General features: G+C 38.0%; 1 protein-coding gene across 4 annotated transcripts in view; it reads left to right on the top strand.

Annotated features, from left to right (window-relative positions):
* The first annotated feature begins 605 nt into the window (after positions 1–605).
* MYO5A (myosin VA) overlaps positions 606–13,275 on the top strand; it is a 258,166-nt gene continuing 245,496 nt past the window's right edge. For all 4 annotated transcript variants that reach the window (XM_069098069.1, XM_069098068.1, XM_069098067.1 and 1 more), the window contains exon 1: positions 606–776. In XM_069098069.1, the coding sequence (XP_068954170.1) occupies positions 750–776 (27 nt within the window). In that variant the 5' untranslated portion in view covers positions 606–749. The remainder of the gene's footprint in view (positions 777–13,275) is intronic.

Genomic DNA, 13,275 nt, shown 5'->3' with positions numbered 1-13,275 from the left:
TTTTCTCGTCCCAGGTGTACCGAGATTGAAAATATATGCTGTTGCAACTCCTGGGAGACTAGGTTCATCTTGCACTACCCAAGGCCTGCCACACTGTGCTGGCTTCCCCGCCCCCAAAAAAAGTGACCCCAATATTGGAGTGTATATGAAGAAAGAGTGCCCCAAAGGTGGCGGGGGCTCACGTCCCTCACCAGGTGGAGGTAAGAAGGAGTGCTTCTCCGGAGCGCGAGGGTCTCTGGTCCGCGGGGATGGGGGCGGAGCCCCTAGGTCCGGGCCCCCGCCTTAGCCTCGGGCTGCCTGGCTCGTGGAGGATGCTCTGGCCGCTCCCGCAGCCGATGGGCGGCAGCGTGAGCCCAGGAGTTCCTGGAGCTGCGGCTGAAGCAGCTCTGAAGCGCTGCCTCCTCCCGCTCCCACAATGCATAGGGCGGCGGCGGCGGCGATTGGGGAGGCAGCGGCGGCAGCAGCAGCAGCAGAAGCAGCAGCAGCAGCAGCAGCGGCGGCGGCAGCGGCAGCATCCGAGGCGTGGGGACAGCTCCGGGACATTCGCACGCCAGGGATGGCCAAGTGCCTGCGGCCGGCCGCCTAAATCCCCGCCCTGCCCCGCGGCTGCCCGCGCTTCCTCGACTTCGAGGAGCGGCGGCGGCCCATGCGGGATCTGGCCTCCGCAGAGGCGACAGAGGCGCCGGCGGCCCGGGGGACATTAGGGGCATCGGCTGGGGGACGAGGCCCGAGCGGGCGGCGCCGGCACCATGGCCGCGTCCGAGCTCTACACAAAGGTAACGGCTCGGCCCGGGGGCAGCATCCTGGGGAGGGGAGCGGGGGGGGGGGGGGGGGGGATAGGGGGGGGTGGTGGACCCGCCCCAGCCAGCTGATATCGCCTCCTCCTCTCATCTGTCTAGCTGTGTCAGCCTCTCCTGGGGCGGGAGCTGGATGCCCGTCTGTCCGCCTGTCTGTCTTTCTGCCCCAGACTGAATGGGTTGGAGGGGTGGGGGGGAATGCCTCGGAGAAGCACCACCCTTCCGGTAGCCTCATCCCGGGAGGGCCCAGAGCATCCCTTTAGCTAGAGGTCAGGACCTCTGCTCCTCCCTCCCTGACTTGAAACCTTCCCCTTTAGGGGTGAAGATTTTCAATTCAATTCAGTCAACATTTACTACGAGCCTACTATGTGCCAGGCACAGGGGACAAAGAAGAGGCAAAAGACAGCGCCTTCCCTCAAGGAGCTTATAATCTAACTGGGTATGCAACATGCAAACAAATACATACACAGCAAGATGATGATGGAGGCAGGGATGTCTTTCTCCATGGGGGAGTGCTTTGGCCCCTGCAAACTCCTTTCAGCTTGATTTTCTTTAGGCTTGTGAAGTGCCTTGCATATTCACTGAGACCTTTCAAAGTCCTGAAAAAATCGGTACTAGGAGTTGATCAGATGACCTTATAATGAATGATGCTGTACCTTTTACTTATTATCCTTGGAGAGTGCAGGAGAGGGGCACTTGCTTAAAATTATTTTTTTGTTTTGTTTTTGTTTTCTCTGCTACTTCTTTTTTAACTGTTTTTTGTTTGTTTGTTTTGTTTTGTTCTTATAAGACACTTGGGATCAAGTGTTTGCCAGACTTTTCACCTTTTGGCTTACCAGTACTAGACTTGGCTAGATTTGGGCATCAAAGTTTAGTCTCTGTTCAATTCATGTACTAGGGTGATCACTTGTCAGGGATATTTGCACAATCCTGTGTTGGATTGAACTGGATGACCTTTAAGGATTTTCTTAACTCTTAAGATTCTATGATTCCAGGATTCCTGACTGAGGTAATGGTTTCTCCAATTCTTATTAAAAGGTCTCTTTTGCTACTGAAGTTTGCAACCTGGGTATATATTCCCTTAACTCCTATATGACTATTTTCATGGCCATTCACTGGGGGCAATTGCTTTTGAGTTTACTTAATATGTAAATATGTATTCTTTTTCTCTATAACAGATCTTTCAGTTTTGTAACTTTTGGTTTTTCAGAATGTTACATTACCTTCTTGAAGACTCTTCTAAAATGTGTGTGCTTTATTTGTTGTCATTCTTGATTGAATGTGGTTGCTGCTTTTTCAGTTGTATTTTGCTGGCTACTAGTTATACTACTAAGGATCTCATTTCTTTTTAAGTTTGTTTACAACAAAATCTTTGATGACTACTCAAACATCTGTAGTTGTAGAGAGATACTTAGGCCAACATCTAGAAAGGTGAAGTGGAAAGTACTCTCTGTTGAACAGAAAACCTATGTTGTAGTCCTGCCTCTACTATCATTTATCTCTATGACCTTGGGGTAGTCAATAGAATTCAATTATTTTATGATTCTAAGTTTATATCTTTCGTCTTTACTTCAGTAAATACTTACAGGTTCTGTGATTTCATCCATGTGGGTACATCCCTCAACAGAAGATCACAAATGCCCTGTCTTCATGTGTTTGTTGTTCTGGTCAATATAAATGGATCGCTTTGTGGCCAAACTTCTGGTGATGAGCCTTTCGCCACTTAGCTAGGCTGGTCTTCATACATCAGATATTCAGTTTGTTGACTTTTTGACACAAAGTTTTCCACCTTGGGTCAGACCCACTCATTTATTACTGGTGTACCCTCCAAGAGTCTACTATCATTTTTTTTTTTTTGCTATGATAGAACATTGGTATAGAACATTAGTGAGGGATATTTCACAAAACTGACATTATCTTCATCCAACTGTGGGAATTCAGATTTTAAAAGTTCCAGGATTCATTTAAGAATAGCTTTGGCATAAATAAATTCTATCTATACATTGTCTTGGTTACTCAGTGCATCTCCTACAGCTGTTCATTACAATTGAAATGGGATTCTCTGACAAGAAATCAATCATGTAAGTAAGGCATTTCAATTAGAGGCTCTGGTTGTGTCAATTTCTCTGATCCACCTATCCACAGTAATTTGTGTGAGAGAAAATCTTACTGGTATCATTGAAATTTTGAATCTTTTTAATTCTTAAGTCCATTCTCATGATTTTCAAGGTTAGATTGTAAATCCAGAAGCCTTCTAATATGTGCATTATCATAATCCTAGATTTGAACACCAGCTTTTAGCCTATATAAACTTAATTTGAAACTCAAAAGTGCTCACTGCCTACCTTCTCCTAAATACCTTTGTGTTAAAATAAATTTAACTATTTGGTTATATTTTGGGGATTAGGCCTTAGCTGGTGATTGAAATTCATGGCTGGTATTCACTTCTATTATACTTTTGACCCTTTTTGAGTCTCTAGTGTTATAAATAGACCACTGTTTCCTTAGCTGTAGGCAGACAGTTGGAAAAGAAGATTACTGATAGTGTGTAACTGTGGAAATATTAGAAAGATTTTCAAAAGTAAAAGCACGATGAGTAGCAATTTTGGAGGGGGGGCACAGGAATTCATCAGAAGTAGGAAATATCAGAGAAATATGGAAATTATGGACAGGGATTACAGGAAAGGAAGTAATATACAAGAAATTGAGATGATGGTAATATGTCAATTTTGGCATTGGACTATTTAAATTATTTTTTAAAAATATCTCTTTAGATTTATGTAAGACTTAGTAGAGAGGAACCTTTCCTCACAGAGGGAAACCATCAAATGCAGAAAGGGGTAGTTTTCATTTTCTGGGATTTGCAATTCATGCATGGGGTCAAGTCTTATTACAGTGAATGGTAGAACACGATCCAATTTCTCCTGGTGAACCAGGGTGCTATTTGTTTGGCTAAAACAATCAAAACAAACATTTCTGTTTTGGAAACCTTTTTTCCTACCAAGAAAATACCCAATGAAATAAATATTTGAGTTGGTAGTATGCACACAACTAAAACTTCTATCAAAACATTTTATTTGGAAAAAAATGTTCTCTAGTGTAAACTGTCAAGTTGGAGAATTTCTCACCTTTTCCTCAAATGCTAACCTCTTCTACTTATGCATTTGATTTCATTCCTTTCAATTTTATGATGGACTTTTCATGATGGTTTACAAAGAACTTTCACATATGTGAAAGAACATTTGGTTTTTACCACAACCCATTGATGTAGAAAGGACAAGTATTACTATTCCCATTTTACTGATGAAGAAGTTGAGACCCAGTGGTTAAATGATTTGTATAGCTTAGGTAGAATTCAATGTTCTTTTGACTATACCTTCATCCTTGTCTGTAATCTCTCCCTCACCACAGGTTCCTTTGCTTTTGTTTTTTTAAAACATGAACAGCTCTCAATAATATTGAAAGAATCTATTCAAGTACCCTATCATTTTTTTCAATTGCTATCTGATTTTACTTTTAGTCTTCTATGGCTGAACTTCTGAATAGGCAGCTTATATCTGTTTCCAATTAATTGCTCACCCCTCCCTCCCTAACCCCCTGCAGTTTCTATTGAAGCTACTCTTTAAGGCAAGAGTTCATGAGGATTTGAAGTAGGATACTAGGGTAGATTGCTGTAGTAATGATAATTAGGCCAATGAAAGAGAGATGCTGCTAATCCTAACTCCAACCTCACTTTCACACAACATCCCTCCTCTCCATTAAAAACCAAGAGAAATAAGGATAGAACCCTTGTAGCAAATCAAGCAAAAGTAAATTCACACTGGCCATGTCCAAAAATATATGTCTCCTACTTTGCATCGTCTCCAACGCCTTTGTAAGAAAGTGGGTAGCATTTTTAATTTGTCTGCTGGAAACTTGATTGGTCATTGCAGTGATCAAAGTTCTTAAGTCTTTCAAAGTTTTTTCTTTCTTTTTTTCTACGTTGCCATCTTTGTATAAATTGTTTTTCTAGTTCTGCTTACTTTACTCTTTGGCAGTTCATGCTGCACAGTATTCTGTCTCTTTTGTCATTTCTTATGGCACAATGATATTCCATTAAATTAATATACCACAATTTGTTCAGCCATTTTCCAGTTGTCTAAAGAGGGAATCTAAGATACCCCCTTAGATTTTAGTTCTTTGCTTCCCCTTTCTCCTTCAATTTCCCCAGCAGAATTATAAGTTTGTTTTATTTGTATTCCCTTCTCATTCTTATCCTCCCTTTCAACCCTCATATCCCTACTTGTTTTCCTGTTGAGTTTGATGCATTTCCACACCAAACTATGTGTGTGTATGTTTAATCTTCTTTTGTTTCAGGGGAGAGTGAGGTTCACCTGGTGCCCACTTCCTTCACCTCTTCTTCCATGTTTGTATAGGCTTCTCAAATGCTCCAGTTATGAAAAATAGCATTTCTTCCTTTTGTATTCCTCCTTTTTCTCTTTATTACCTCCGTTCTCTTTACTATTTTAGAAACCTAAAAAGAAAGCCAGCCCTTATCTCCCAGGACCTCTTTAAAAAAAAAAAACCAAAGAACTTTTAAAAAACTTCTTCAGCACCTTGGAGATATCGAGGTTCTGTTTCTTCTCCCCCTATTAGAGTGTTAACACTATATCATCATACAGCTTCTTCCAGTTGCTTTAATAAATTTACTTTTCTAGATTTCTCTGTACTCTTGTGTTTATATTTCAAAATTCTTAGACCTCTCTAGTCTCTTCAGCAGAAATGCTGGAAAGTTATCTAATCCAGACCAATTTTGATTACATGAAATTGAAAAGCACAAATAAAATTAATACATCTAGTATAAGAAGGAAGGTGATTAAGTGGGAAAAAATCTTTGTATCAAATTTCTCAGATAGGGCTTAGTGTCAAAGATATAAAGACACTTAATAGAAAAATGTAAGTTAAAAGTTATTCTGTAATAGATAAGTGATTAAAGAATATGAACAATAGTTGTCAAAAGAAGAATATTAACAACCATGTAAAAGAATGCTTTAAAACACTAATAATAAGAGAAATGCAAATCAAAATAACCCAGAGGTTTCACCTTACTATTAGCAAATTAGCACAGGTTTTTAAAAAAAGAGGGAAATAGTTAATTTTGGAGGGTTGTGGAAAGATATGCACACTAATGCATTGTTGGTGGAGCTATGGAATAGTGAAATCATTTTGGAAAAAAGTTTGGAATTATGCGAATAAGATGGTGAAAATGTCTCTGTGTTTTGACTCACTACTAGGCATATACCTCAAAAAGGTCATTGATAAAAAGAAAGATCTCCTATACATCCAAATATTTAAAACAGCACCTTTTGTTTTAGCCAAGGACTGGAAATCAAGTAGATAACCATTGAATGACAAAATATATTATGGTACATAATGCAATGTAACATTACTGTTGTAAGAAATGAGGACTATAATGAATACAGAGAAGCCATGAAAAACTTATATGAATTGATGCAAAATGAACAGAACCAAGAAAACAATATATACAGTGAAAGCAGTGTAAATGGAAAGAACAACCACAAAATAGTCAAGAATGAATGTTGCAAAATTATAAAGAACAAACATGCACCTAAAGAAGAAATATGAGAAGACACCTCACCCTCTTCTCTTTTGCAGAGATGTGAGTCCATGAATTGGGAATGCCTTATATGTTACAAGGTTTTAAAAATATTTTATTGGTTGTACAGATTTTTTTCTCTTCCTCTTGTTTTCTTTTTTAAAGAATTTTCTTTAAAGAATTTTTTATATTACATTAAATTTAATTAAATAAAAAAATTTTAAAGAATTTTCTTTTAAAAAATTCTTTGTAATATGGAATGGCTCTCTGGGAATAGTGTGTGTGTGTGTGTGGTGTTTGTTCTTTATTCTTTAAGAAGGCCATGATATCAGGGGGTGGTGATGTGACTTGCAATTGACTTTGATTTGAGTTAGGGAGGGCTGTGCAAAGTCACCATCCTCACTTTCTCTTCCAGAGCCATCTGGGTCCAGTGACCAGATATTAATCAGGATGAATGGAGATGACCCTGGATGCATCTGGGAATGGGAAGGATAAGGGGAAGGAGCTTTTGGGTAGAAATTTTGACCAAGTAAAAACAAAGGATATCAATACAATCAGTATCAATAAGAAATATCAATGCAATCAATATCAATCAAAGTTTATACTTTTTTCCACTAAAGATTTATTCCTACTCAACTTACAACCTTCCCTCTCCCCACCATAAGATTATATTGAGCTCTGTAGTATAAATTATTCTTGGTTATGAACTTGTATTTTTTGTCCTTTGGAATATTTTATTCTAAAATTTCTTTTATCTATAGTAGAAACTGCCATATCTTGTATGATCCCAACAGTAGTTCTTTGGTACTTGAATTGCTTCTTTCTGGATGATTATAGCATTTTTTTTTCTTTGATATGAAAGCTCAGGATTTCAGCTCTGGCATTCCTGGAACTTTTTCTTTAATGGTTCCTTTCAGGTGGTAATCAATGGATTCTTTCCATTTTCTCTTTTCCTTTTGCTTAATTGAAATGGACAGTTTTAATTTATGATTTTTTGTTTTGTTTTGTTTGCTTTTTTGAGGGGGGAAGGTAGGGCAATTGGGGTTAAGTGACTTGTCCAAGGTTATACAGCTAGTTTTTGTGTTAAGTGTCTGAGGTCAGATTTGAACTCAGGTCCTCCTGACTCCATGGCCAGCTCTCTATTCACTGTGACATCTAGCTGCCCCTCATTTATTATTTCTTAAAATGTACTTTTCAGTTTAAAAAAAAATTATGGTTTTTAGAGACTCTAATGATTTTTGAATCATTACTCCTTGACCTGTTTTTTTTTTTTTCAGATCAGTTGTTTTTAATATTACTTGCTTGGTTTTTTTTTTATTCCCCCCCCACACCCCCATCTTTTGCTTTTGTTCTAATATTTCTTGCAGTTTTATGGAGTCTTTGATTTCTCTTTGTTTTATTCTAGTTTTCAGGGCTCCTATTTCTTAAATAATGTTTACTACATTCTTTGCTAATCTACTTTTACTCCTTCAGATTCTTCAAAAGCTTTTAGTTCTTTTAAAAAACATCTCTTCAATTATTTCTTATAGGAATTCATGCCCTTGTAGAAAAAAAAAAACATCTTTCTCTTTGAGTCTTTACTTGAATTTGTTACAGACTTACTCCTTTTTTTGAGATCTCTAGATTTGCAATTTTTTTTTCTTCTTACTAGTCACAGTTTTCTTTTATTTACTCATCTTTCCAGCTTTAGTTGTTGAATTGAGGCTTTGTTTCAGGACCAGGTCTTACCCATTGCTGTGCTTTTGAGTGGGATAGTGACTTTACTTGGCCTTGCCCTTGGTCCCCTTGGTTTTGGGGCTGACCTATATCTCCTGGATGTAAGCCCCTCTGGATCTTTGAAGCTCAGAGTGTTGGATATTTAGGGCCCTCTCAGCAATCTCAAGACAGAGTAATAGGGACTTCAGAGCCTTTCTGCACCTGGGGTGTCAAAGTCTAAGCACTGTAATACCATTTTAATTGCTATCTGTCATTGCTCTTAGGGACTTTAAAGTCCCAATCCTAGGAGTTTTTGACCACTCTAGTGCTTTCTCAGAAGAGGTCTCCTCTTGTGCTTCCTCTGGACAAAGATCATAGAGCCTTGCAAGCTCTGCTTGTGTCTGGTTTGTCTCTGTTCAGGCTAGGAGACCTTCTACTACTGATGCTACCATTTCTGGAGGGCCCCTTTTCCTATTGCCCATGAGTTCCTGGCTGACCTTTTTTTCATTTGTGGGGTAGAAGAAGTGATTTACTGTAGTTTCTCATTGGATTTCTTATTATTTGATCTGGTGTAAACTTCAGGATTTTTCTGGAGTACTTAGGTACATGAGAGTTGACTGGTCTGTCTCTGTTCAGGTAGCCAAGTTGGCCGGAAGTTCCCAGGTATGTTGTGGAGGGAATTTATGTTCAGATATGGATTATGCTAAATGGCTTATGCTATGGATTATGATATGGATATGATATGGATTATGCTAAATGGCCTTCCAATGACAACATTTTGTGATTCAGTACATTGTGGTACTGATTGAATGCAAAAGAAATTTAGAAAAGGGAGAGATCAATGTGGTCTAGAGTAATATGAAAGATATGGGGGAAATAATGAGGCCGTTAGAAGAAGGTAATTGCCTGGCTAAAGGTGTATGACAGGGAATTAAATTTGTATGTGATGCAGACAGGGAAGAACTTGACCTGATTGAAATAGTTTTATGTTCATAAGTAGTGGGAAATAATTTAACTAAGCAGAATGGAGTCATATACGGAGGGTCTTGAAAGAAGAGTTTGAGATTGCAGTAGTCAGTAAAGAGTCAACATTGATCCTTGTGTGTTACAATGATATGAAGAAAATATTGTTTTAGTAAGATTGACTTTACAACTCAGAGAAGGAAGGGTTGGAGGCAGGATTTCTGAGAGTTAGGCTAGAGCATTTATATAGGTATGAGGTCAGTCAGGAAGAGCTGGTCTAATGTGATAACAGTAGCAATGAAGAAGAAGAAACTAAGTATTCTAAGATGACTCCAGGGTTTCTGATCTGGGAAATTGGAATATAAGTGCTCTTTCATTGGGAGTATATGCTTATTCTGCAGGCTTGGAAATTTTAAGAGCTATACTGATTATGCCATTGCTTTGGGAATTTTGGAGCTGGAACAGAAACATTTAAAATAGTCTTTCAGACTGCTTAAACAAAGCAAAAGGTACTTAGTTTGTATTCTGAATGCTATTTCTGCCTCCTTTAAATGTGATAGACCTGTTTATTGACCTAATGAGCAATTGATAGAGGTTCTAATTGATTGTTGGGGCCAGTTTTTTATCCCAGGTAAACTTTCAAACACTCTGTGGAATTTGTGAGTGAGTGTTAATGGAAAGGAGAAAGAGAAAAGAGACTTTCTCTTTTATTTTACTATTTCTTTTTCTAATCTCTATTATGCCATTTTGAGGACACATGACCCTATTAGAGAAATCTTGGATTTGCATGTCTCCTTTTCAGCCAATTCCTGATACAAGTATTAAATAAGTAATTCACATTTATGTGATTATAAAATGCTTTACATATATTATTTTATTTGATCCTTATTCTTGTGTTACCCTCAATTTATAGATAGAACAACTGATACTCAGTAAGGTTTGATATATGCCCAACCACACAGTGGGACAGTTGGACTGAAACACAAGTCTTTGATTTTAAGCCCAATATGCTTTCCACTATATTATGATTATAATAAGTATTATTATTAATATAAACAACCAAAAATAAGGAAGTGGGTTGAATAGTAATAAAAAAAAAATTGCTGCTGTGGGTGACACCATTTTTCCTGTAACTATTGCTGTTGGACAAATTTCCCCCCATTAGATGCTCCATATTGCTTATCCTTTATCCAAGAACTTGCCCTCTTACTTGACACTTCACCTGGGCTCTTCAAGTCAATTCAGAAACTTACTATTGTGGTAAGTGGCTACTTTTAGTTACAAGTGGATACAGATGAAAGAATTGCCTCTTTGAAAATGTGTCTGGATGTTGAATTTTGCCCTACTAATGTAATGGTTGCCTATGGCAGCTAGTAGGGTACGCCTTGTGGAGAAGGAATGAGCATGAAGTCTCTTATTAAAGTCAGATTCACCTTTTTTGGGGGGGAATGTTCAGTTGTGGGACTATCTGGGCTGCTAAAAAAAGGATTAATCCTATAAGTGGGTAGAATAAAGTGTTTGGATAGTTATTGGTATTTCATCCATTTCCCTCTTGATGTCCTTGGTTTATGATCATAAAGTTTGTGAATTTTATTTCCTTACCTTCTTGTAGAGCTAAAACTGCTCTATGATCCACTTTAGCATTTATCATTCCCTTCCCCCAATCTGCATTGTGTATGATGTCAGCTTCTTAGCTACTGAGAACCCTGCCTCGGTTTGTGCTGAGACAGGTTAAACTTTGCAGAAACTCATCCCTAGTGTTTCTGTGCCCCTGGCAGTCTTTACTTTCTCTTCCAAACCTTTACTCTTGTAATTCTTAAGTAGCAACCATTAGCATTAAACCTCTCCTCATAAATTAAGCACTCTTCAGTCAAGCCAAACTGGCCTTCCTTCTCACATATGTCAATTAGTCTCCCATCTCTTTGCCTTTGCTCTGGCTCCCCCTTTACCTTTAATCTTGAAAGGTACTACCTCCTTACCTTTGCCTCTAGCAACACCATCTTCTTGGGGGCTTTCCTGATTCCCCTCCCCAACTACTAATCTCCCCCCCCCCCCCCCCCCCCCCCCACCATTACCTTGTATGTATTTTATATATATATGTGTTGTCTCCCTCTATAGAATATAAGCTCCTCGAGAGTAAGGACTATTTGATTTTTTTGCTTTAAAACCCTGGTGTCTAGCGTAAAATGCTTAAGCATAAAGGCACTTAATAAATGCTTATGGATCAGTCTATAAAAGTCATTCTTCCCTCCACCACCCTCCCCTTTCGGCAATTGGAAAGAACTGCAATTAGATCAAATCCAGCCTCTGACACCACTTATGTAACTTTGGGCAAGTCACTTAAGCTCCCTGGCCCCTGTTTCCTCCTTTGTAAAATAAGAAAAGGTCAGGCTAGATGGCCTTTGAGATACCTTTCAAGTTCTGGATTTGTTATTCTATAATTGTAGGTAATGTAATTTTGTTTTGCTTTTAAAATAGTGGTCACAAACCATACTTCTATCTTACCTTCTGAGGGAGATATATACCCAAACTTTCTTGAGTGCCATAGACTTTTAAGGGTGTTACAAAGGCATTGGTCCAATATGTTGCTCTGGTTATTTAGAACAACAGATGTGCTTTTACTCGATATGGTAATACAGTTCCTATTACGTAGAAACTGAAGGCAATGGAAAATCCAGAGGAGAACTGTACTTTCCTCAGTTGTTACTTTTTTCCACAATAATTACATAAAAGAATCCCTTACTTAGAGAAATTTTCCAGATCATATAAATGTCTTTACCATATTTCTGTTCAGAGACCCAAAGAAGGTGACAGAATTTTAACAAATTCTTGGTTTTTGAAAGCTGTTGTTTTAAGAATTATGTTATGGGAGGTCAGTTTGTCTTTGATCCATTTTGGACATATTATCTATTATTTGTCCAAATCTTCTTTGTCCCCAATATATTTTAACTTTACTGTCTTAAATCACTACTAGAATTGTCTATTCATATTTAGAGAATTTTCTGATTCCATTTTAGTGAATTGAAAAGCTGTGTACCCCAATACTCTACATGAGCTAACCCTTCCCTTCACATTCCTCTAATTTTCTATGGTTCTCACCTCATTTACACACATACTCCCAATCCTCTACTCATATATGTATGTGTATGTGTGTATATATACACACACACACATTTTTTACACATGCTTACATGTAAGTACACACAATTATATAAAATTACACTGATTCTCTTCTCACTTAACCCCCTTTCCTCATCTGGTCCATGTATCTCACCTTTTACTTATCCTACTCCATTTTGCTTTATCCACCCTTATTTTCTTTCCTCTACCTGCCCATTTTGTCCACATTCAGCTCCCAAGTCTCATTTTACCTTGTACCCATCTTTCCTTGATTCATTGCTATTTGTTCTGGTGTGCCTCTTTATAACCAAACAAATTACTGGAGAAATTAAAAAAAAAAACTAAAATTAAATTATAATAAATATATAACTGTTATAGTCAGGAAAATGCACTAATATAGTAGCATTTGTAACTAAAGAAATTTTCATGTAAAAATAGGGCAGAATAGGTACAGGGAGAGGATATTTTTTCAAACTGAATTTAACATTGTCATTGATTTTGCTTGGAAATATCTACCAATATGTGAATGCATTTAATAAGTTAATTAACAAGAGTAGGGACAATTCATTTCCCAATATCCATGCACTGTTGCTTTAGCTGCTTATATTCAACCACTCCCTGGATCTGTATCTGACAGTCACAGCAGGAAGAAACATTGCATGATATAGCATTACTCAGGATTTAGTCAAGCAATCATACTGAAGTTGAAAAATTGTAGCCTCACAAAATGTCAGATGGCCAGTCCTTCCTTTTTTAGCTAATGTTTTCCATTTTGTCCCAATAGCTCAAGTGTTCTTGAGAGCAAATAGTCTTCCCTTGGCTTAGGGTATATTTATACTTCATTTGACTAGAACAGCCCTCAGAGTTGGAGCAGAATTTTCTTAGTAGGTCTATAAGATCAGGAATTTTGTCACAAAGACTTTGAGTACAAATTTGGATATAATTTTTTTCAACACAAGATTCCATCTCTCTTATACTGTCTTTTAGATATGAAAGAGCCCATTAGATTTTATATCAGTTTTTACTTACTCATAACATTTTCTCCTGTCTCTCTCTGTCTGTCTATAATATATATAGGGAATTAGAAAGTCTTTTTAAAAAAGT

Source organism: Petaurus breviceps, unplaced genomic scaffold (genome assembly GCF_028583685.1).
Source record: "Petaurus breviceps papuanus isolate PSGF00001 unplaced genomic scaffold, PetGlider_PUasm1.0 37, whole genome shotgun sequence".
NCBI lineage: Eukaryota > Metazoa > Chordata > Mammalia > Diprotodontia > Petauridae > Petaurus > Petaurus breviceps.
The sequence above is the reverse complement of the archived record's forward strand: the minus strand, read 5'-3'. Positions and strand labels throughout refer to the sequence as shown.